Raw genomic sequence first — 26900 nt, 5'->3', positions numbered from 1 at the left:
CACCACCGATCATCTCCTTTTTTTTTAGCCAGTGTTAATCACCACTGGGCTCGCGAGCCGTGTCTGTGTGAACACACACAATCTCAATTGTGGTGAGTTTGAACGTTGTTCTCACCACGGATCATCTTCTTTGTTTTAGCAATGAATTAACGCACACGATGTTTATCTAGAGAGGGATAGATAATCTCGTGTGTGTGCCCAACACAAACGCAGCGGTTGAATTTGTTGTTGCTGGTGAACACTGCTTTAAAGACAAGATGTAAGAACGGACCTTAACCCTGCATTTACACATGACAGCACAGTAGAGTACATGTATTGATTGTCAAAAACCCAAAACGTGCCCATGGCCCGGTCCACACTAGCGTGAATTTCATTAAAAAATTTCATGAAATTAGGTGTTCTTAAATCGAATTCCCCACTACAGCAATTTTATGATTTTACTCTACTATGAAGGTCGATCTAGAGACGCATAATTTCATGCATTTTTTTCAATGAAATCACTCTAGTGTGGAACTGGACTATGTGACGTAGGCGTCCAGAAACCTGCAAAAACAGTTGTAAAATAATGAATGAAAAACGTCGATTTCTTTTTATTTTCCCTTCACATTTTTACAAAAATGTCAAAAATTTGTTAATCCTACTGTCTATGAAAAAATGATCGACAGCTGGGGATGGATTCTTGTTCTATGAAAATTTGAAATGCAAAATATTTCCTTTATAATTTTTTTCATTTGACAGTTTTTTTCCTTTATAAAAGTTTTGATTTCACATTTTCATAGAAACAGAATTGAGCCCCTGGAAGACAGCCGATAAATGTATGCATGTGTTAGTAAATCAGAGTTGTATTTGAAGGCAAACAGTCTGGTGTAAACGCCAAATAAAATATCTTTGTGCAATTTAACCCACAATTTTGCCGTTTTAACTACTTTTTTCTTTGCCTGTTAAGGGTTAAACCGTTTGTGGTGTAGCCACCGCGCCTAATTCCTTTACCTAAAACTCGATTTATAGATCCCTTGGTTTTAGTTTTCAGCTTTCGTTGTGTGGTGGTTTGTTAGGAGATTATTTTAGTTCTTAAAAACAAGAATTAATAAAAATTTAGGATGTCTGCTTCTATAGAAATACCTCTTCGTGATACCGATGAGGTAAGTGAACATAAATACTTGGCTTTCATTCGGAAATTATTTGCAAAATTCATAATAGGTTATAGAGGTGCATCCCGATCAATTGCCAGAATGTGAGGAAGTTTTGAGTATTTTGCGGCAAGAGCATTCACAACTCAATACTTGGGTCAATGTGGCGGTATGTAAAAACCTTGTGACGTTTTTATTTTGTTGCGGAAAATAAATGTGATGTTCATGTCTTCCAGCTTGCTTACTACAAACAAAACAAAACCGATGATTTTGTTCGTCTGCTTGAAACGGCACGCAATGAGGCCAACACCGAGTACCGAGAAATGGAGAAAGATAAAATGCGTTGCTACGATATGTTGGCGGCGCACTATGTGCATGAGGCGAATCGCGAGAAATCAAAGGACAAGAAACGGGAACTCTTCATGAAGGCCACCAACTTATATACGGCAGCCGACAAAATCATTATGTACGACCAGAATCACTTGTTGGGTAGAGCTTATTTTTGCCTTTTGGAAGGGGATAAAATGGATCAAGCTGATGCCCAGTTTAATTTCGTTTTGAATCAGTCCCCCTCGAATATACCCTCATTGTTGGGTAAGGCATGTATTGCTTTCAACAAGAAAGACTATCGCGGTGCTTTAGCTTTCTACAAGAAGGCATTGCGAACAAATCCCAATTGCCCGGCCAATGTGCGCATGGGCATGGGACATTGCTTTCTAAAGATGAATAATCCCGATAAAGCCAAGTTGGCATTTCAACGTGCCCTTGAATTGGACTCGAATTGTGTGGGTGCTTTAATTGGCCTCGCTATACTTAAATTGAACTTGCATGAGCCGGAATCGAACAAAATGGGTGTACAAATGTTGTCAAAGGCCTATACCATTGATTCGACTAGTCCAATGGTTCTAAATCATTTGGCCAATCACTTTTTCTTCAAGAAGGACTATCAAAAAGTGCAGCATTTGGCATTGCATGCCTTCCACAATACAGAAAACGAGGCAATGCGAGCTGAAAGTTGTTATCAATTGGCAAGAAGTTTTCATGCTCAAAACGATTATGATCAGGCTTTTCAATATTATTATCAATCGACACAGATAGCACCGGCGAATTTTGTGCTTCCCCACTATGGTCTGGGTCAAATGTATATTTATAGAGGAGATACCGAAAATGTGAGTTATTGCTATGAGAAATGCTATTCTTTTTACTAAGTGCACTTCTACTATGTTTTCCAGGCTGCCCAGTGTTTTGAAAAGGTCCTAAAAATACAACCAGGCAATTATGAAACCATGAAAATTCTTGGTTCTCTTTATGCCACATCCAGTTCACAGACAAAACGCGACATGGCTAAGGCCCATTTGAAAAAGGTCACTGAACAATTCCCCGATGATGTTGAAGCTTGGATTGAATTGGCCCAAATCTTGGAACAAAATGATCTACAAGCCTCTTTGGCAGCCTACGGTACGGCGTCTTCAATTCTAACAGAAAAAGTTAGAGTTGAAATACCCGCTGAGATACTGAATAATGTAGCGGCTTTGCAATATCGTCTGGGCAATCTTAAAGTTGCCAAGGAAAAACTTTTGGAGGCATTGGAAAGAGCCAAGGCCGAGGCGCCAAATGATTCGCAATATTATGACTCCATATCCGTGACAATGACATACAATTTGGCCCGTTTGAATGAGGCAATGAGTAGTTTTGATGTGGCCGACAAATTGTACAAGGACATATTGAAAAAACATCCCAATTATATTGACTGTTATTTGCGCTTGGGATGTATGGCCCGAGACAAGGGTCTAATTTTTGTGGCATCCGATTTCTTCAAAGACGCCTTAAATATTAATAACGATAATCCAGATGCCAGGTAGGTTCATTTTTGTAAATTTTTTTAAGATAAGTTCCAGTGTCTATTTTGTTTGTAAAATATTCTTTGTTTAAATAGTTTTATTACATCTCAAACAAATTACTAATTCTAAAAGTCTTTTTATGTACAAAAACCTTATTAAAGGAGTCTTACTCCTTGAAGAGGTTTTCTGACCAACAAAAGACAACATGAAGGAATCTTCCATACAAAGAAAACCTATTGAAGGGTTATTATTGTATGTATAAAAGACAGGTTGAAGGAATTTTTTGTCTATGATTTCTCAAAGGTGTCCAATATCATACGAAGGGATCTTCTAAAGATAGAATAACTCTTAAAAAGGGCCTTCTATCAATAGAAGACACCTTGAAGGTGTTTTCTATTTATAGAAAACGTCTGAACCTAATGGAAGACCATTTATACATACACACAAAACATTTTAAATGGAGTTTCTGTCAATAAAAGCCCCCTTCTTATTAAGGTTCTCTTTAATGAGTCTTCTTCCCACAGAAGATCACATGAATGGTTTCTTTATATGCAGAAAACCTTTAAGCGAAGTACAATGTATGCAGAAGTTTAAGACGACATCTTCTGGGGATCTTTTATCTAGAAAAATAAACACTTTAAAATTCAGCCTTGCTTATATTTTCATTATTGTATCAAAATGTATTTTCCTGTCTTTTTTTCTTACAGATCACTTTTGGGCAATTTACATTTGGCCAAAATGCAGTTCGCTTTGGGCCAAAAGAATTTCGAAACAATTCTCAAAAATCCTGCCACCTCACAAGATGCCTATTCGCTCATTGCTTTGGGCAATTTCTCATTACAAACATTACATCAACCCACAAAGGACAAAGACAAGGAACGAAAACATCAGGAAAAGGCTTTGTCAATTTACAAACAGGTTAGTCAACTTCTTGGTAATATTCTTCCGAACAAAAAACACGAAAACTTAAACGATATTGCTTTGCAGGTTCTGCGCAATGATCCGCGTAACATTTGGGCTACAAATGGCATTGGAGCTGTATTGGCACATAAAGGCTGTGTCATTGAGGCCCGAGATATTTTCGCCCAAGTTCGTGAAGCCACAGCAGATTTCTGTGATGTTTGGCTTAACATTGCCCATATTTATGTGGAACAAAAACAATATATCAGCGCCATTCAGATGTATGAGAATTGTATGAAGAAATTCTACAAACATCATAATGTGGAAGTAATGCAATATTTGGCCAGAGCCTATCTGAGGGCCAATCGTTTGAAGGAAGCAAAAATGGTACTTTTAAAGGCTCGAAAAGTTGCACCCCAGGACACAGTAAGCAAAGCCATTAAACAAAATTTAGTTTCAGTTTCTAAACATGTATTTTATCATAATTTTCTAGGTTTTGCTGTTTAACATTGCCGTTGTTTTACAACGTTTGGCTATGAACATCTTGAAAGATGAAAAATCCACTTTGGAAGTTGTATTGCAATCTGTCCATGAGTTAGAATTGGCTCAAAAGTAGGTGGTACTCTAATTTAAATACAAAATCAACTGCTAAATTCTTGTATTCCCTCAGATATTTCCAATACCTATCCGTTCACGGAGACAAAACACGTTTCAACATCGAAGTTGCTGGCATTGAGGCCAATCAATGTCAGGATTTGTTGTCACAAGCCCAATATCATGTGGCACGTGCTCGTCGCATAGACGAAGAAGAGAAGGCCTTGAAACGCAAACAAGAAGAAGAACGTATGGCCTTTAAAATGCGCCAAGAGGAGGAACGTCGCAAACGCGAGGAAATCGAGAAGGCTTCACGTGAACAAATGTTGGCCAAACGTCAAGAATATGTGGAGAAGACCAAGAATTTGATGTTAACACTGGATGTAGCTCCAGAAAAGGAACGCAAAAAAGGTAAATACGATGTAGAATTACACAAAGTTTATAATATAAAATTTTAAAATATATCTTTTAGGCGGCGGCAGGGGACGCAAGGATGAAATTGTCACCGATTCTGATGGTAGTGAAGGTGGTGCTGGACGTACCGAAGATGGTGGTGGAGAACGTAAAAAGAAATCCAAGGGAGCACCACGCAAGAAGAAGGAAGGTGGTGCACCACGCAAACGTAAGGCAAAAGAAACCTACAATAGTGACAGTGATGGAGAAGGTGGCGGTGCCAAGGAAAAGAAACAGAAGAAGAAACAAAAACTCAGCAAGAAGGCTGCCGCCATGGAAGATAAAATATCGGCCAAACAACGCATGAAAATTGTTTCGAAAGCTACCATCTCAACAAGTGAATCGGATAGTGACAGCAATGCTGCTCCAAGAAAACGTAAAACAGACATTGTCAGCGGTAGCGATTCTGATGCTAGTGCAGGAAGTGTTAAGCGTGCCCGCAAACGCATTGCTTCTGGCAGTGAATCAGATCGTTCCCGATCAAGATCTAGATCCGGATCACGTTCGGTGTCTCGTTCTCGCTCACGTTCAGCTTCTCGATCACGTTCACGCTCAAAATCTGGTAGTCGGTCTCGTTCACGCAGCCGTAGTGGTTCCCGCTCCAAATCAGGAAGTCGTTCTCGTTCACCAAGTCGTTCTCGGTCACGTTCTGCATCGAAATCTGGCGGAGGTTCGGGATCTGGATCAGGTTCTGAGTAATTACAAATAGACAACATAAAATCGTAAATACAATGCATATATACACAGATAGGTATATTTATAAAAAGAGTCATCATGCAAGAACTACTATGTATAGATCCATTTTAATAAATGTAAACAAATGTACCATTCAATACAAACATTTAAAAAATCGTTTAATGCAACTCAAATCAACAACAATTAGAAGAACCCCAAAACCATAGTGTTGCGGCCAGCGGCTGCCAACCCAGCATCAAACCTGTGCTTCACGTAGGTTTCTATGCCGTTACAACAACAACAATTAGGAGTAAGAAAAATATGTACGAACGGACATATTTTCTACAACAACAATTTACAATATTTAAAATACATTTCAGTAGTACGATTCTCCAACAAATTTTTTTTAGTTACCGACATGAATGAAAATTCAAATAAAACTTGACAACACTGTTTTCTATCGGTAGAACTTTATGGCTACTTTCTATTGGTCGCTAACTTACCGAAAAAAAATCGTTAATTACTGAAATCATAAGCGTTTTTATTTTACCGATAATTGTCGGTAACTCAAAAATGAGTTAGAGAATCGCACTACAGCTGACTTCAAAATGTGATTTGTTTTGTATTAGAATAAAGGTATTCACCAATAAATATGTATGTTTAGGGCACCTCTCGGATCGGACTTCCCACGGGAAAGCTATCGGCCAATTATGAATATCAACTCCTCGTGAGTTTTCTCACTTTTTCCATTATGTTGAAACGGCAGAAACACAAAATTCGCGGTGAGTTTACATTCATAATCACCCTGTAAATGTCGTTATCAGTTTAACAAGGACTAGCAATGGTCAAAATTTAAGCCCGATCCGAGAGGAACCTTGTTCCAACTATTCTACCGGTTTGGCCATTTATTGTTGGCATGACAGTTTCAATACTGATTGACACCAAACTTTCTCCTTCACCATTTGTGTAAACCATCAAAGGCAAAGGGTTTGTATCCAATAACTTCAAACAAAACTCTCCTCATATTCTATGACGAATCCTGTCTAATCGCCTACTATGGTACACCGAATTGTTTACAATTCTTCACAAAACTGCTAGGAAATCATAAGTGTCGTCTTACAAAGCTAGTAAGACGACACTTACCACGGACTGGCTTACCTACAATGTTAAAATCAAGAATATCTTTCTTACCCCGCACTTGGAACGGGAATTCAGTCCCGGCTGTTTGGATTTTGACAACACAAGTCACACATTAAATGCAAAATCGTCATCATCAATGGGATATCAGCTTTCACTTTGGCTACACGTGCATTTTTAGGGCGCTCATGTATTTTCTTTAATCTCATCTAGGCATTATGAATTTCTTTAATATTTTTTGCAAGTCCCTTTAAAAGAGTAAACAAATTTACTTACAATAAATAATAAATTACTTTCATTTATTTTAAATGCTTTTCAACACTTCTTTGAAGGCACTTTTATTTTGTACCAAGTATTTCCGAATTTTCTATAATCATATCGCCAATGATGTCACCCATTTGTTTTGACGAGCGCAAAACAAAGGAATGATCAATCTTCTTCGTATCCAATTGGGCATCAATGTCGGGGAATTGCTCTTTAAGTTGATTAAAGTATTTCACTGGAACCCAGCCGTCAGTTGTGCCATAGTAAAGTTTAAGTAACGGCAGATTATCACGTATTATATCCTTTTGTAGACCACAAACACGTGCCATTTCATCTTCAGCCAAGAACACAACTTTCTCGGTAACTGTACATTTAATGTAGTTTAGAACGTTATTTAAATGATGACTGGGTATCGATGTAAACCAAAAATATATTTGCACTAGTAGGACGAGTAAAAGATTAGGCAAGCGATTTAGCAAGGCAATTAGAAAGCCAAAAACGGAATACAAGGGTAAGCCAATTTTTGTAAATACCCAACCGTTGGGGGATTCAATCATGCGTTCGATTGTGGGAAAGAGTAAATAGCATTTCTTGATACGTTTTCGTATTGATTCGTTCTGCAAGAGTTGTAGAACCATCCAGGCGCCTATGGAATGACCCATTAAATGAATTTTTACATTTTCGGGAACATATTTCTCTATAAATTCAGTTTTGTGACGAAGTTGTCCTTTCAAATCGAATAGCTCTTCATTGCCCTTAAGTTGTGGTACTTCTCGAAGACTATTCTCTGGTGGATCATCATGCCCAGCATGTCCTGAAAATACAAAAAATATGTATATGTTTAGAATGTTGTTAGTTTGTTCGTCTACGGAAATCGCGATAAAGTTTTCCCTGTTAAAGGTGGTGCTTTCTACTCTGACATAATTTTTCTTATCAGATTTTTATATTGATTTCTTTTGTTATTATGGTAAAAAATAATAAATATAATTATATATATTTCGAAAAAATAAATATCTTTTGTTTCTAATAAACAATCGAGGCTGAAGATTACGAACGCTTTTCGAGTAAAAAAGTGGTAACCCTAAAAAAAGGTTTTATTCACTTAAAATATTATTAAAAGTCACAAAAATGTGCGTATCATACGGAGGTTAAGAGAAGCAAGCAGCTTGTGATATTTTCAATATCCTGCTGGAGATGGTTATGCACCCTCCCTGGCTACGTCGGTGACGACAGAGCGAGTTCTTATATGGCTCTGAAGCGTGGATACTGTACGGAAAACATAGACATCGCATGAACCGTGTTCTGCTAAGCCGGCAATGATATGGTTAATAATTAACATAATAATAACATAATTAACAAATTGTCGAAATCATATTCTAGGCACATGGTAAAGTCCAAAACATTGGCGGAAAGCTCACTGGAACAGTCAGCTCAAAACTCAAGAGTAACGCAGAAAACTAAGTTAATTCATGTTAATCTAAGTAAGTACTGCTAAATTTTTTTGAGTACTTCTTCACAACCTTGTTTCTCGATTTTCAACTAGCCTCTTACCCATAAAGTAACCTTTATCACGAAATGCAAAATCATCATCGGATGCGTCAGCTTTCACTTTGACATATACATACATACTCACCAATTATCCAAACGGGCATTTTCTTTTCCAGACGTTCATGTAATGTTTCACAGAACTCTCCATAGAATCCAGGTAGCCCAGGATTGCCAGTTATACAAATGGCTATTTCTTTAGTCTCATCTAGTGATTCCTCCACCCATCCACCGTATGTGATGATACGTGTTGGAATATTACAAATATTAACAAAAGCTTCTTTCATGATTTAATTATAATTTGCCCTTTCAACTTTGTCCAGCACTATCTCCCTTCCTATTCGTTGTTAATAGCAAAAGTGCAGGTGAAATCAGCCGGCTTTTGAAAACTATCTCGAGCGATTCCTATTGTTGATGAGATTACCCAACGACGTCATGGAAGTGTATTGTTGTTGTGTATACAGTTAGTCAACTAAATTATTGCAAACAAAGCATTTTTAAAAATTTGGATTTTGAATTAGCAATTACTACAAGATATGACTTTATTTACCTATTTATGACAACATCAAGCAATAAATGCAGAAATCGGTAGGAAATAACAAAAAACACATGCAAAAGGTGTAGGAATCTCGTTTTTTGGTGTCAACTAAATAATTGCAAAATGAATGATCGTGCAATAAAATCGTGTAATTCCCCTAGCATTCCCTTTGCAATTAAGGATTTTTTATGACTTGTTCGATATGTGGAGATGTAATCTCTTGACGCTTCATAATGTGTTGTCATTAGTATCGTGCAGCAAAGACGGTATAGTCGGAAAACCCCAGTGTCCGGTAAACGCGCGTCTGAGAATTTGATACATTTGGCCTATTCCAATTATAAGAATGGAAAATCTGAGTAATCACTGAAATTACTTCTCCTAAACGGTGATCCCATGAATTGAAGAAAGAATAATTAGTCCCGGTCCACACTAGAGTGATTTCATTGAAAAAATGCATGAAATTATGCGTCTCTAGATCGACCTCCATAGTAGAGTAAAATCATAAAATTGCTGTAGTGGGGAATTCGATTTAAGAACACCTAATTTCATGAAATTTTTTAATGAAATTCACGCTAGTGCGGAGTGGGACTTAAAGAAATCAATGATATACCCCAAACCATCCTCGGAAAATTGGCTCTTCAAATTGAAAACAATTTTGGAGTAAGCGTATCAAGGTCAGGAAAGTGCAACACAATGGGGAACTCGATCTATAAATACCTAAAACTTTCAATGAAACCACTCTAGTGTGACCTTCGATGTACTGTGTAATACTGAATAGTTGTGAATTTTGCAAAAAATTAGTTGACAGTAAAACAATGATTTGTTCTCCTTTTTGTTAATTTTAGGAAGGTTTTGAGTGAAATTTAACAACTTTTTTATTTTATTAATAAGCATGTGTAAGAATTAAAGTATTAACAAATATATTAATAATGTTATTAATTTAAAGCAATAAAAAGTTCTTTTATTTAGAAAATTGTAATAATTTCAGTTTTGCAATAATTTAGTTGACTAACTGTAATTTCAGTTGTTGACAGCTGATTGCAATTTAGGGATATGGAAATCGACACCAACCACAGGCAGCTCCATATAATTGCTTCCTTTGTTTGGTTTTGGAACAATAGATGTTGCCAACCAAGCGTGCTTTTAAGGGGTAAATTTCAGAAAATCGAGAATATTTATTTGCCTTCTTTGTTTTGATTGAATAAATATATAAATAAATAAATTAATATTTTTTATTTGCTTATTTAACCCAGATAAAGCCACTGGTCGTTTAAACGCCACAAAAAATGGTTGCAAAAATTGACGTAAAACTCTGTTTTTTTCGAATATTTTTGTGGGGTTTTTTGCATTTTGTTATAGTATTGTCTGTTATCTGTAAGTTCACGCTGATAATGCTTCATTTGACCTACGCATTTCCACGCAATTGGCCAAAAACATAAGCATTTCAAAAAAATCGACTTTTTTGAAATTTTCGACTTTTTATGAAAAATTTAAATATGCGATAAAAATTTAATCAAAAATGTTAGAATCATATAAAGTCAGGGATTTGTTAGGAATATAGTAAGAGTATTTTCTCAATCAAAAACCAAGGGATTGGCATGTAAGGACACACCTATATAACCCTCTAAAGTTTTTGGAACTTTTAAAAGAAGGCCCGATTGCAGGAAAACTATACGTTTTAGAGAAAAAAGTTATTTTTTAAAAAATGCTTAAAAAATCTCAAAAATATAATTTTCATAAAAAATTTTAAGTTTTCTCGCAAAAAAAATTCTCGGCGCTAAGTGGGTTAAAAGTAAAAGTAGTACAGATATGTCTTTACGATACAAATTCGTACAATTGAGATTTTTTGACAGTTCTGTGACTGAGAACTTGCAAATTTTTGCTGGGAAGCAAAACAATTGCGATTTTTATCCTCTTTTCTCGTCTTCTGCTCCATAGATATTAAACCGTTCAAAATTCAAGAAAACAATCAACCACAATAGTGTAGCTAGGACTTCAATAAACAACTTTCTGAAATATGCGAAATGTCTATGAACGGTTCTTAATGGTAAAAATAGCAAAAATCTTTTGAAAATATCCAATTTGTATACGTTTTTCTCCGACTCTGGTCCAAAGATACGCAACCGCCCAAAAATTAAGGATACAGTCAACTACAGAAATGTACCTTAGATTTCAACAAACAAGTTTCTAGAACAAATGAAGATTCTACGATCGATTCTTCAAGCTCAAAATTCGATTATTTTAGATCATTATTTCCTGTTCAGGTCCGTAAATAACAAACCTTTCAAATTTTCTTGAGTTTGTTATTTCCAAACCTGAGCAGGGGGAATGTGAAAAAAATTCAATTGTTCGTAAATTTCAGCCCTAAGAATCATTCCTAGAATCTTCATATGTTCTAAAAGTTGTTTATTGAAATCTTAGGTACATTTTTGTGGTTGACGGTATCCTTAATTTTTGGGCGGTTGCGTATCTTTGGACCAGAGTTGGAGAAAAAAGTATAAAAATTAGATATTTTCAAAAGATTTTTCATCTTTGTGTTTATTTCAGCTTGAGTCCATATTTTGTTGTAATTCAATTGTTTGAATAACAACAAAATATTTTAAAGTGGATATGAAATTGATTAGTTGCGGGCGAAGGGTAGGGAATACTATAGTTTCAGTTGTCACCAAACAACTTCATCAGTTCCCTTTTTCGCCGACTCTGTATCGATAAACAGGTCAATAAAGCCATCTAGCATATTGTTACGGAATTAGATTTAACTAATCTCCGTGTAGACGTTGTTTTATTCCCCAGTACGATTTGTACCAAATAAAACAGGGTTCGTTTTAGATTACGTTTCTACAATGCTTTATTTACTTTATTACACTTATTCGGAATCGACTTTAATTACTTAGCACACAGCTTGTATCTAGTTAGCACGCAGCACTTCTTAAACCGATCTGTTCAGTTCAACGCTTAAAACACAACTCCCTCGTCATTGCCAGTTCCCCTGTATTTATATCCCAAAGTCTCCCTGTTCGAGAGTCCTCTAGAAAATGTCTGGCAACTCCTCGAATATGTACAACGAACACACAGACGCACATTCGCACTAAGCGAACAACCAGACTCACATACATGGGGGATGATCAATGACGTAATTACAACAACAAATAAATGCAAGAAAAGAAGTAACAAACTAAACGATAATTACATGATTTTGGCAAAACAAACAAAAGAACATTAACAAAAGGTAATGTAACGACTAGAATGATGAAGAGAGTTCTACATGGTTGTTGTTGTTGTTGTAACAGTTCGGTTGTATTCGGAAGCTCTTTCCTGAAAATTATTAAGGAAGAATGGAACGAGAAAAGAAAATGGAATATATTATTAATCAGTTGTGTGAATAGGATTTGATGTTGGCAATTGAAGGAATTGTGCTACTTCAATTGGATGTGACCACAAATCAACAGGGGTTAGATTTGTGGGGGCGGACGGACAGTTGAATAGATGTGAAGTATCGTGAGGGCTCTGATGGCAGGAGGGGCACCTGTTTATGGTACCGGGAACAATGCGTTCTCTGTAGGAATTGAGAATGCTACTGTAACCAGACCTAAGTTGTGCCAGTATGGAACGAGTTTGCCTTGGAAGAAGCCTCTCACTATCCGAAATTGCTGGAGGATGTTGATTTAGGACTTTATTGTTTTTGTACACACTTATGGCTTCGGAGACCGCCCGTTGGTGCACAATGTTCAGGGAGTCCGTGTAAGACAATCGGTTGACGTCCGATGGAATGACGTCTTGGATGTCATCACGGTAACACCTGAAGTCCTTACGGATGCGTCTAGGTGGTGGATCTTCCATCACTACGTGATGGTTGGGGTGACTCGGCTGATGGCTAGCCAGCAGGAACTGTCTAGTCAGCAACACATTATGTTGCCTGACTGACAGCATCCTGGTCTCCTCATGAAGATGATCTACCTGTGACATCTGGACGCAACCCGTAGCAATTCGGAGAGCATTATTTTGCGTCGTCTGCAGGATTCTCCATTGGGTGTCACTCAGGAAGGAAGTCCAAACCGGGGCAGCATAATTGAAGACAGACCGACCGATGGCCTTATAGGTCGTTATTAATGTCTCCTTATCTCTGCCCCAGGAGGTGCCAGCTAAAGCTTTAAGGACTTTGTTCCTGGATTTCACTTTCTGGTTGATGTAGGTGGCGTGCGAAGAGAAGTGGAGAAGATTGTCGAAAACTACCCCAAGGATCTTTGGACTATGAACAGTGGGGATACGCCTGCCTTCGACAAATACATCAAGCTGGTTGTTAACTTCCTTCGTCCAGGAAGTGAATAAGGACACTGAGGACTTTGTAGGGGATAGCTGAAGATTGCGCTCCCGGAAGAAATTTGTGATGGTGGCTAGGTAGTTGGAAATTCTAGCACTTACGTCGTCGATGTCAACACCAGATGAAATTATGGTGCAGTCATCAGCATACGACACCACCGAAATATCTGCTGGTGGAGGAGGGAGATTAGCAAGATAGATGTTGAATAAAATGGGGGATAGTACTCCACCTTGGGGTACTCCCATTTTAATCTTGCGGAATTTGGATTTTTGGCCTCGGAATTCAACGAAGGATTGCCTACCATTAATCCATACTTACATGGTAGTTGTTGTTGCTTAAATAAAATAACTGCGTAATAAAACGTTACGTTACAATTCAAATTTTTAAATTAACGGAAATTAAACTAAATTAACTTAAACCTATCAGTTACATTCGTAACATTGCCTCCCGCTTAAGCCTGTTCGTCCCGAATAGGCACAGTTCCCTCTCGGTGGTATGGGCATTGGTAGCACTGCCTCCCGCTTAAGCCTGCTCCTCTTGACTAGACGCAGTTCTCGTTCCGTAGAGGTGGCAACTGATTTAGATGTACCCTCTACTGCGTCAGCTTTGGACTTTTGCTCTTCTGGACAACGTTGCTTTCTCTCCAGGAATCTTGACGTTATACCTTCTGTCTGTGTGTTCACCTTCCTAAGTGCCACCTGGTCTTCATCGGACTTGTCCTTCCTTGTTGTACGGCCGCTTTTCGATGGTCCTTTCCTCGACGTACATCTTCGCTTTTTCCTCCTCGTTGCGAGATTTTTCCGCTTTCCTACGGGCCAATTGTCGGCGGCTTCCACCTTCAGCGTACGGACATCGACAGCGATCTCGCTGGATTCTGCCTTCGGGCGATATTTGCTTTTCTCGTTGTAGCCCACACTTATCGGTATTTCCACATTGGACCATGTCATCACACGGTGCTTTATGTCCAGGTTGATATCGAAGGCAATCATGAAGTCTACACCAAGTATGACTTCGTCCACAATATCGGCCACTATAAAATCGAAATTTACCGATTTTCTACCCATGCTCAGCCTTTGGTAGGCCTTTCCATGCACCGTTGTAGTCTCGCCTGTGGCCGTCCGCAATTTGACTCCATTTAACGGCAATACCTTCCCTTTTACCAAATCCGGTCTAATAATGGACTTTGTTGCACCGGTGTCCAATGTCAAGCTACGCAATACACCATTGACGAAGCCTTTAACCGTTAGGTTGTGATTCTCCTGCTGGACTATGGCTATAGAAATTGTGGGACCATCGTTTTCATCCTCTGCCAGCGGCGCCTCGTGACTGACGGAATTCATTTTATTTGATTCACCTGATGTCTCTCTTTCCAGATTCTTGGCCACCGGTTGGTCGTCGCTTTTTGAAGGCGGTGAGGTGGATCTGAGCCTTGGTCGTTGCAATATGCATTCAATGTGTCCAGCTTTACGACAGTTGTAGCAAGTCCTTCTCGTTTTACCAGCCCCTCGTTTCACACGCATTAGTGCATCCTTTAGCGGAACGACAACGGTCTGGGAATTGTTGTCCTCAACTTGCAGCCTCCTCACGTTGTAAGCTTTAGGTTTCACCAGCATCCTCGCGGTTTCTTGGGCCAGGGCAAATGACACGGTTTCTGCAAATGTTCCTATCGGTGCCGCATACGTCGCAAATTTTATCTCTGGATCACGAATACCACTTGCAAATGTCTCAATCTTTATGCGGTCCACCAATGGATGTGTCTCTCCTGGATATGCCAACTGCGCCAACCGCTCTATATCAGCCGCAAAGTCTTGTAAGGTCTCATTTGGCTTCTGGACTCTTCCCCTCAGTTCCATTCGGTAGATCTCTTGCTTGTGTTCACTACCGTACTTACGTTCAAGAGCAGCCATTATATCTCCATAGTTGTTCCTAGAAGCGGCGGGAATACTCTGTAATATGTCAGCAGCATCACCCTTCAATGCCATAAGGAGTGATACCGCCTTGTCGTTGTCGTTCCAAGAATCTCTAGCAGCCAATGTCTCGAACTGTAATTTGAACACATTTAAAGAGGTAGAGCCGTCGAACACTGGAGGCTTGATTTTTAACGTGTTATGAATAGCTCTCACTGGACCGCCTTTAATTTCCAGTTCCGACATTTTCTTTTCTATGCCAAGAATCTTCTCATCTTGAGCCAGAAATTTCTCGTCAACAGACAAAATCTTTTTATCCAACTCTTTAATTTGTACCTCCACGTTTTCTACTCTCTTTTCAATCACCATCGTGATGTTCTCGAGTTTCTCGTTAATTGTTCTAGAATTTACCTCTAATTTTTCCTCTAATTTCCTGGAATATTCTTCACTCTTTCTGGAATTTTCTTCCATTTTAGCATCTAATTTCTCCATCATTTTACTGGAATTTTCTTCAACCATTCTGCAATTTTCTGCTTTCATTTCCATCATAAGTCTGGAAGTTTCTTCATTCTTTCTAGACATCTCTTCTAACATCTTACAGTTGTCAGATTTCATTTCCGCCATATGTCTGGAAGTTTCTTCATTTTTCTTATTCATTTCCATGAAGCTACCTTCTATTTTCTTAATTTCCAGCATCATCATAGCCAGCATTGATTTCAAATCGTCTCCACTGGCAGCTACCGATGAAACTTCCTCAACGGAGGATTCGCCCTTTGCCGATAACTCGACTTCCTCCTTACTGTCGAACTCATATGCGTCGATGTTCATTCCACGGCGCTCGAACTCTTCCAACAAGCGTTTTTGTAGTTCGGCCTTATTGCCAGTAGAACACAACTCCAACTTACTTAGCTCCTTCTTCAAGTCTTCCACTCGTAGATCCTTAAACTTCATTGTAGGATGATCGTAATCTCACTGCTGACACCAATTGTTACGGAATTAGATTTAACTAATCTCCGTGTAGACGTTGTTTTATTCCCCAGTACGATTTGTACCAAATAAAACAGGGTTCGTTTTAGATTACGTTTCTACAATGCTTTATTTACTTTATTACACTTATTCGGAATCGACTTTAATTACTTAGCACACAGCTTGTATCTAGTTAGCACGCAGCACTTCTTAAACCGATCTGTTCAGTTCAACGCTTAAAACACAACTCCCTCGTCATTGCCAGTTCCCCTGTATTTAAATCCCAAAGTCTCCCTGTTCGAGAGTCCTCTAGAAAATGTCTGGAAACTCCTCGAATATGTACAACGAACACACAGACGCACATTCGCACTAAGCGAACAACCAGACTCACATGCATGGGGGATGATCAATGACGTAATTACAACAACAAATAAATGCAAGAAAAGAAGTAACAAACTAAACGATAATTACATGATTTTGGCAAAACAAACAAAAGAACATTAACAAAAGGTAATGTAACGACTAGAATGATGAAGAGAGTTCTACATGGTAGTTGTTGTTGCTTAAATAAAATAACTGCGTAATAAAACGTTACGTTACAATTCAAATTTTTAAATTAACGGAAATTAAACTAAATTAACTTAAACCTATCAGTTACATTCGTAACAATATTAAACAAAATGAGAAATTTGCTGTATGGCCCTAAAGCTGTTTACCCTACAATTTGAGTCGAACTAAATAATTTCATATCCACACTGTTTTTATGTCGTATTTGCTTCTATTTTTACCATTAAGAACCGTTCATAGACATTTCACATATTCCAGAATGTTGTTTATTGATGCCGTTACTAAGGTATTGTGGATGATTGTTTTCTTGAATTTTGAACGGTTTAATATCTATGGAGCAGAATCCTAGAAAAGTGGATAAAAACCGCAATGGTTTTGCTATTTTGACTATTAAGATCCGTTTCTACAGAGTTCGTATATTCTAGAAAGATGTTTATTGAGATCTGAAGTACATTTTTGTAGTTGTTTGTGTGCTTCAAATTTGATCGGTTTGAAAGCTGTATAACAAAACTTGAGAAAATTTTTAAAAGAAATTTGACCATGGCGATTTTGACCTTACAGATGAAGCTTGATGGATTATATGTGTTCACAATTTTTGTTCTTTAAGACAAGAGCTAAAACTTTGCCTCTGAGATAAATTCAAATTTCCTAACGGTTTGGAAGATATAGTCCTGACTAAATGACCATTTTTACATCAAAGCCTCAAACATTTGGAAGCCTATAACCGCGAAAGTTGATGAGATAGGGAAAAACGGCGAGACATGTGTCTTCTCATTTTCGGTGTTCTATCACACTGCGGTGTCAGAATATGGTTAATAATTTTCGTGTTGCACAGTGATACCAACGTTACACACCAGCTCTGTCCCTACACCCAATAACAAATTGAGTACCATATAATAGTTTTCGTATACTTATAGTAAGTAATCTCAACTCCGAATTTCAGGATACCACCTCTATCCGTTCACCCAAATCCAAATTGTACCAACTTTAGTACCATTTAGTACTTTTCGTGCCCGTAATTACGAATTTCCAAAACTTCCTCAATCCAACACTCCAACAGTAATCTTATTTCCAAATTTAAGAATTCTAGCTCTATACGTTCTCTCAAATCCAAATTGTACCAAACTTAGTACCATTTAATACTTTCCGTGCCCATAAGTACGAATTTCCAAAATCATACACCCCATTAGAAATCTTAATTCAAAATTTCAGGGTTTAAGCTATATCCGTTCAACCAAATCCAAAGTGTACCAAATTTAGTACTTTCCGTACCCATAAGTACGGTACGAATTTTCAAAACTACTGAACCCTACACTTCGACAGTAATCTTAATTTCGTATCTCAGGTTGCCTGCTCTATCCGTTCACCCATATCCAGGTTGTACTAAATTTAGTACCATTTAGTACTGTCCGTACCCAAGCGTATGAATTTACAAAACTCAATTCTACAATCCAACAGTAATCTTAATTCGAAATTTCAGGATTGCAGCTCTGCCTGTTCGCCCAAAACCAAATTGTACTAAATTAAGTCACATTTAGAAATTTTCAAAAACGTAAGGACGAAAATCCTACATTCCAACAGTAATCTTAATTCCAAATTTCAGGAATCCAACTCACACACATCGATGTTGTACCATATTTAGTACTTCCCGTACCCATAAGTACGAATTTCTAAAACTACTTCAATCCTATCCCCAATAGCAATCTTAATTCCAAATTTTAGGATTCCTTCTACATCCGTTCACCCAAATCCCAATTGCACCAAATTTAGTACTATTTAGTACTTCCCGTACCCATAAGTACGAATTTCTAAAACTACCTCAATCCTACACGCCAAGAGTAATCTCAATTCCAAATTTCAGGCTTCTAGCTCGTTCCGTTCACCCAAATCCAAATTGTACCAAATTTAGTACCATTCAGTACTTTTCGTACACATAAGTACGAATTTCCAAAACCATTTTCTTATATCAATACCACTTCACAACCATACCAAATATAAAGATTCTAGCTATATCCGTTAAAAGTACACATTTGATACAACATTTAGTAACTTTTAGTACTTTTCGTACACTTGTTGTTCGAATTTCCAAAAACCCTTTGGTAGGAATTTCCAAATCTACCGACATATCTCAATCCTACACTCCATCAGTAAACTTAATTCCCAATTTCAGGTTTCCAGCTCTATCCGTTCACCCAAATCCAAGTTGTACTAAATTTAGTACCGTTTAGCACTTTTCGTATACATGAGTACGAATTTCAAAAACCATTTCCACATATCAACGTTACTTTCTAACCTTGATTACCATACCAAATTTCAAGATTCTACCTATATCCGTTCAAAATATGCAATTGGTACCAAATTTAGTAACTTTTCGTACACTTATAGCATGAATTTCAAAATACCTTTTGGTATATCTTTCTAACTCTCCATTAGTGACTCTCATTCCAAATTTCAGAATTCTAGCTCTTCCCGTTTGCCTAATACAAAGGGTACCATATTTAGTAACTTTTAGTACTTTTCGTACCCTTCTAGGTCGAATTTCAAAATACCCAGCCTTATCTCACCCCTACACGCCAACAGCAACCTACAGTAAAAATTTCAACTTTCTAGCTTCAGCCGTTTCGTCTGGGCGATGATATGTCAGTCAGTCACTCACTCAACACTAAGCTCTTTTATATAATAGATACATATATAATTTTATATTTTTTGTATAACTTTATTTCATATATCATACAAATTAAAATAGGTTTGTGCGGGACATTTTTAAAATTTAATTGGAATAAAAGTTATTTAAATCATTAAAAGGTAAGTGGCCATTCATTCGTGCAACAGGAAATAATAAAATTTTTCGAGAATTTGATTGCTTAAGGTGGAGTATTCCCCCAATGGCTTAACTTCATTTATTATTCGGCTTTTCCAAAAAACATCAGAACAAAAATATTTGCAAACAAATATCAGCACGTATGACCGTGTTTAGACATTCACACTGGAAAGAAAATTTTTCTTCTCAATTTCTTTTAAAAATTTCCTTGTTGTTTAGACACGGAAATCATGTTTGTGTCAATTTTATAATTTTTCTTATTCTTCTTCACACTCATTTTCTCATTGCGCCGTTCAAAAATAAAGCCAAGGCAAAATTGTAATGAAAAATAAAAATAAACGTGTGTGATAAACAATTAATTATTAAATGAACCCTTGAATTGCATTTAAATTTTGATATTTCCACTTATTTGAAATTGTTTTTGCTTAAAAAAATAGTTTTTCCTCCAAATGCTTTTTTTTCAATTGTCTCCGCTGTTGTTTGTTTCTCGACAGAGAAAATAAAATGAAAGAAAATGCAAAAACAAATCTGCAGCCAACTTCAGGTTGTATACAAAGAAAAACGAAACAAAACAGAATTTGCCGGTACAGAGGTGTGTGTACCCCCTCTTATTCCTCTCTATTCCCTCGCCCATAAACTCAATTTTCTTTCCCATCAACTTTCCCTGTGTAAACAGGGACTATCAACTAAGAACTAATCGAGTTCTGTAAGTTGAAAAACATCATCACAGTTGCCTGTGAGAGATTGTTGTTGGAATTCAATCTCATTTGATTGCTTAAGCTGGATGGCTTAACTTCATTTATTACCCTCTATTACAGAGATAATTTTTTTTCATTTCATACAATTTTTTCAAAAATATTTTTTTTTCAAATTGGTTCGTGCGGGACCTTTTTTATAATAAACTAGCGGACCTGGCGAACTTCGTCTCGCTATTAAGGAATAAAATTTCATACAAAAACTCAATTTTCGATTTTTCCAATTTTCCGACTTTTCCAGAGAGATTTTCCAAAATTTTCTTCAGTAAAGACCTTCTCCTCGAAAATACGAATAACTGACAAAAAATTTTACAGAAATCGGCCTAGCCGTTCTCATTTTATGAATTACTATACATTTTTTACACCATTTTTATATATATAGAAGATTGGAATGAATGTTATTTTAGGCATTAATAGGCAAAAGTTCATTCATTCTCACTACAGAAAATCATTTTTGAGAAAAAATACTTTATGGGGTGGCAAATGATTAGGTCTGTACGATAACTCAAAAGTTTGTACAAATTTGTACAAACTTTTACAAAATGCTGTTCGATAACAAACTTGTCCAGTAAAAGAGAAGTGAGAAGTACTTGCAAGCAGTTGCAAGAACTTGCAAATACTTTTATGCGGCACCCCCTAAAATGTTTAGTTTGGTTAGATTTTAAGACTGTCAAAATTTGAGCACAATTGGAATAGGTTAACACGTGCCACTGGGCCTCTAAGTTATGAAAATCTAGATTTTTTTAAAGCTTTTTGCGCATTATGCTTTGAATTGAAGGCCATTCTCTTCTTAACATTTCTTGCTGAACAACAAAATACGTACATAAGTATTACTGAATTCGAGATAATAAAGCCAATGTCCCGAAGAACGCCTTACGGCAAAAATGGAGTCTATTGTGAAAACCAGAGAAATGCGTAAGTAGCTGATTTTGACACTCATAAGCCGCATGCTAAAAAACAAGCGTATGTACGGCTCGCTACTCTAAAAAATAAAGGGAAGTGTTACTTGCCATTCTCAAAATATGTACGAGTGTGGCTAGCCATTCACAAAAAAAGGTGTTTAAAAATGGATATTTTTGTACACTTGTGTATGCTTTGCCAAGTAGTTTTAAATACGCAATTACATTTTCTGTTTTACTTTCTTGCTCATCGCACATCAAGTGTTGTTTTCAACCCTTGTAATTCAACCGTTTGTCTTATGTTCTCCGAGAGAGTGAGAGCAAAAATCATTTTCTAAAACTGATTTTCAAACGTTAGAAGAGCATGCAAAAGCACGCATAACATTCCAAGCAAATAAACAAAATCACACACAAACGAAACAACAAAAAATAAATTTAGAAATGTTGTGTGTGTGCTTCCACTTGATAAGTCACTTGGCAAACTATCTACGATTGCGAGTTTTGTAACAGTGCAAAATATGATGTATACTTGTTTTACTTATTACGCACAAGCAACGGTCTTGATGCGTCGCAAGTATTTTTGGTGGTGGTGGAAAAAATACAGAGTGCAAGAAAATACACGCGGCTCAAAAAACTTTTGCGTGCACAATTGGCTTACGGGGACAAGTAACTCATTAATGATCTCTGGTGAAAACATTTTTTCTTTTTATAATATCAATTTTTTGGGAATGAAAATAAATGTCTTTAACTTTATTTCAAAATTTTGCCTTTTACCTCGAAGATCATTTTAATTAATTTCTCGTTGGAGTTGAACTTAATGACCGATGATTTTTGCAAATGAAAAAGGAGACCCGAAAATTCGAATCCACACAACCACCGCTATGTGAAATGTTTCGCCTTTGGTAGAGGCTTATCAGACATATCGGCTGTGGCATGGCTTCGCTATCATCAAACTTTTCCTCTTTCAAATGCCATTTTGTTTTTAAAAAATTGATATTTGTCCATTCATTTTATGGCTTCCATGTCAAACGCTTACATTTAAATTTATTCAAGGGACTGACATAATGTGGTTTTGGAGCCACCTGGGTACAGCTGACTATTTGAAGACAATTTTTTAACAAATTGTAACTGGATGTTGTTCGTTTACTCTACAGTACAATGCAAAAGACCTTAGTCGTTTACAAGAAGTTACTGGACTTGTACAAATTTGTACAAATTGTTGAGTAAACGAACACACCTATTGTTGTCGCATTTGGCTCTTTACGGTGGTTTGCACTAACAGATTAAATAATGCCAGGCCAACAATTTCAGGACTAAGATACCACATATGATTTATCATTTTATTTTCTTTATCTTATATTTGTTTGTGAATGCCTTTCGTATTTCAATAAATCTTCAATGCGGTTTATGTCTTGTTTTGGACCTAAAAATATTTCTAAATATCGTTTTCACTATTTTTGTATTAAACTCAATCTATTGTGTCTATTCCTTTTCAACCTATTAATCATGTTTACCCAATCTATCCTATATTATATCTATATAAACATTACCATTGTTCCAGAACTAAAAAGTTTTTACAAATTTTACGACTTTTACCCGAAAACCCGTTCCCGTACACAAAAAGGTTGTAAAATGTTCACTTCTCTTTAAAGAAAAATGGCGCTGAATGACGTTCTCTTTAAAAAATTTTTCTCGACAAATTTGGGCGTGTAAAAAATAGTAACATACATGCTGGCGTCTGATTGTCTGGTACGCCGACTTTGACATTTGTTCCAGCTTTTTTGACGTTTTTCTATTTTTGCGTTCCCAAACTTTTTGAAAAAACTTTTGTGTGAGAACAATTTTTCTCTCTTTCTCTCCTTTACCAAAGACATAAATACAACAAGATAAGACATTTTGTTTGCTATCATTCTTCAGTGAATGGCTTTTGAATTTAACATAATGTTATATCACGATATGGTGATATAACATTTTTTTCTTTTATACATTTTTACGTATTTAACCGAATTTACCGATCCAATTGACATAGAATTATTCTTGAATAGATCCTTGAATTCATACATTTCGTTTCTGATACCATTACATGAAATGTTCCTCCTTGGTTGCGATTTTGAATTAACTGCAACCTGTTAAGGGTAATGTTTCTATACAAAGTTTCGTAAACATTTTTTTGTTGCATGCATTTTGTCATGTCTTATAGCTCATTTAGACTAGCCATAAATCCTCGACTGGATTTAATAAATCCAGTACAAATCTCATTGCATTTAGATATACATTTTGGAGGATTTAAATGTCAGTCAGCTGATTTTTGTTCATAGTACAATTACCAAGGTAGATGCATCAGCCCATCTGAGCGAATGTGAAACGTCAAAAGAATTTTTTGAAAATTGAATTCGTGTCAAAAAACATACGTCAAATTACAAAGGTATTCTTTAATACTGAAAATGTTAGCACATTATGCTACTAAAGCTAACTAAAGAGCAAATAAAGAATTATTTTAACGCAGTTTGCCCACCTAAAATAAATAAACGAATTATTTTATCGTTTAGACATCGTAAATATTAGTCTTGGTTGATTAAAATCAACTTTGTACATCAAAACAAATTTAATTTTTCCGCCTTGTTTACAAATTTTTACATTTTAAATTATTTTTAGTGTAGCAATTCACCGATGCATCTACTTTGTTTCTTGTGCCAGCTTGCAACTTTTTGTATTTTCTAGCAACATGTTGCAAAAAACAGAGTTGTATACGAGGATTTATGCCAGATTTAAAACAAATCCACTCAATAGGAGGATTTATTTTTGTATGGAAAATCTGGTAGATTTTGGCTGGATTTAGCAAATAAAACCTGATAATGCGCTAAATCCGGCTAATGGTGTCATATCTAAATGGCATATTAGTTGTATTTATGTCTTTGCCTTTACGAGTTTTACTATTAAAAAGAACGGGAACAAACCTATTATCTTGTTCATTATTGGTCTTTTCCTTTACTTTTGAAAATAGTAAAACCGGCAAAAGTAGTAAAAGTTGTAAACTGCTCCCATATGAATTGTATGGTGTCAGAAGTAAAGGAAGCGTTTCGAGTAAAAAGTGGCAAAACTTGAAGATTCTTGCACGTAAAGGAACAGAGCTTATACGTTTTCTAAGATCAATAACCCAAAGACTCATTCATAACACTCAGTTGTTGTCGTGTGGGATACCAAATAAACAAATAAATAAATAAATAAATAAATAAATAAATAAATACATAAATAAATAAATAAATAAATAAATAAATAAATAAATAAATAAATAAATAAATAAATAAATAAATAAATAAATAAATAAATAAATAAATAAATAAATAAATAAATAAATAAATAAATAAATAAATAAATAAATAAATAAATAAATAAATAAATAAATAAATAAATAAATAAATAAATAAATAAATAAATAAATAAATAAATAAATAAATAAATAAATAAATAAATAAATAAATAAATAAATAAATAAATAAATAAATAAATAAATAAATAAATAAATAAATAAATAAATAAATAAATAAATAAATAAATAAATAAATAAATAAATAAATAAATAAATAAATAAATAAGTAAATAAATAAATAAATAAATAAATAAATAAATAAATAAATAAATAAATAAATAAATAAATAAATAAATAAATAAATAAATAAATAAATAAATAAATAAATAAATAAATAAATAAATAACTAAATAAGTAAATAAGTAAATAAGAATATAAGTAAATAAATAAGTAAGTAAGTAAATAAATAAATAAATGAATAAATGAATAAATGAATAAATGAATAAATGAATAAATGAATAAATGAATAAATGAATAAATGAATAAATGAAAAAATGAATAAATGAATAAATGAATAAATAAGATAAAAAAACGTTCTGGGGGCGATCAACCAGACTCTCCTACATCGAATTTGGATTTCTCAATCGCAGACTATTCCTATAGAAATCGCTTGAATATGTTTGGTTGATGTCCGCATGTGCTTCCAAACTTGCAGTCAAAAATCCGTCTCAACAATACTCCTAAGAAGTCTGTATGCTGGTACAGAATCTCTCGTCCCGATGAGACCCCATTACACTATGCAACACTGAAAATGCAAACAACTTCTAGTATTAATTTTTTGAAAGTACATATTTAGACTACAAAAACCCTAGTTGGGTTTTGTCCTGTCAGATCCAGTTCGGATTTTATGGCCTCATCTAAACCGGGCTAAATCTACTCTTTTTTGCATTTATCAGGCCTTTATCTCAGAAACGAATAGGAATTTGGCCTTGCTGTCTTTAGCAATATTGTAGCCATAAACTAGTAGAACTTATCTTTTGAAGAAACCACATAAGAAAAACTCCATCTAGGGCATCAAAATCTATAAAATATAGAAAATTTTACATAATTGCTGAAATTCTGGTCAGTATCGGCTAAACTATTGGGAATTGAACCAAGTAACCTTTTGCAAAAATCTTCCAAATAAAGTTCTCAACAATTCTTTAGAACATTCTGAAACTCTAAAATGCTTACTTGATGTTGTTTCAGCGGTATTTTGCATCATATCTTTTACAACAAGTATTTTAAACACAGTTCACACCAACAGTTTATTCTCGCATTTCGGATTTCACTACATTATTGACATTTTTATTAAATCGTCGTTGAGAAATGTACTGAAAACAACGGGACAGAGGCATTTTACAACAATGACATGTTCTGAAGAGTTGTGTATTACATTCCAGGGAATATCTTTCCAAAAGAAAATATTCATAAAATATTAACGGTTTTGGAGATACGGTGCGAAATGTATAAAAATTGTGGTATTTTTGCATATATTTTGAAATTTGAGGCAATAAATGTAGTTTTTCGAGTTCATTATTTCTCCAAATATTGTTTTCTTGTCCTTATCTACAAATTTGCTTCAGAGGTCAGAAGAAGATTCGCATTGGTTTCAGAGATATAGCCCCGAATTTCTTTAAAAACTCAATATTTAACCATGTTTAGATGGGGCCATAAAATCAGAACTGGATCTGACACAACAAAACCCAACTAGGGTTTCTTGGCGTTTGGGTCTGTACTTTCAAAAAATCTTCAGTTCGAATTGTTTGCACAAGATCACCTTAAAAATGTTGCACAGTGTTATTCAAGGCATTCGTACACTGCTAGATCTTGTTTCTGTCCTGAGTTCTTTTCAGTTTCAGGAACGCCTAGATGTTGTTCTTTACCCCCATGTGATACCAGGGGCTGGATTCTTGTTCTATGAAAATTTGAAATGAAAAATATTTGCCTTATAAATTTTTTCATTTGACATTTATTTCCTTTATAAAACCTTTCATTTCAAATTTTCATAGAACAAGAATTGAGCCCCAGAACAGCAACCGTTTCTTTCTTCTCTGTTTTGAGAATACCTGGTAATAGTTTTCCATGCCAGTGCACGCAAATAGCCCCGTTCCTTAAAGTAGATGCTAGTATTTTTCACGGTTTATTCTTCGCTGTTCACGGATAAAGCTTCTAGAGATCTTATATTTATAGGGATCCTCTCCGAGAGCTTCTACTGTAGCCAAAATGATACGAGTA

At 35.7% G+C, this 26900-nt stretch overlaps 2 protein-coding genes across 2 annotated transcripts; one reads left to right on the top strand and one right to left on the bottom strand.

Moving 5' to 3' along the window:
• Nucleotides 1-988: 988 nt before the first annotated feature.
• On the top strand, nt 989-5916 carry LOC141401030 (RNA polymerase-associated protein CTR9 homolog). The gene is made up of 9 exons (XM_073980832.1): nt 989-1142; nt 1201-1299; nt 1367-2299; nt 2363-2988; nt 3679-3889; nt 3959-4297; nt 4365-4483; nt 4542-4876; nt 4938-5916. Exons 1-9 carry the CDS (start codon nt 1101-1103, stop codon nt 5615-5617), a joined length of 3384 nt encoding a protein of 1127 aa, XP_073836933.1. The 5' UTR covers nt 989-1100; the 3' UTR covers nt 5618-5916.
• Nucleotides 5917-7002: 1086 nt separating this feature from the next.
• On the bottom strand, nt 7003-8984 carry LOC141401029 (lipid droplet-associated hydrolase-like). The gene is made up of 2 exons (XM_073980831.1): nt 8628-8984; nt 7003-7808 (listed from the first exon to the last, which is right to left on the bottom strand). The coding sequence occupies exons 1-2, from the start codon at nt 8824-8826 to the stop codon at nt 7069-7071; spliced, it is 939 nt and encodes a 312-aa protein (XP_073836932.1). The 5' UTR covers nt 8827-8984; the 3' UTR covers nt 7003-7068.
• Nucleotides 8985-26900: the final 17916 nt, after the last annotated feature.

Source organism: Musca autumnalis, unplaced genomic scaffold (genome assembly GCF_047663935.1).
Source record: "Musca autumnalis isolate F117 unplaced genomic scaffold, ASM4766393v1 scaffold_4, whole genome shotgun sequence".
Classification (NCBI taxonomy): Eukaryota; Metazoa; Arthropoda; class Insecta; order Diptera; family Muscidae; genus Musca; species Musca autumnalis.
This window is presented reverse-complemented; position numbering and strand designations above follow the sequence as displayed.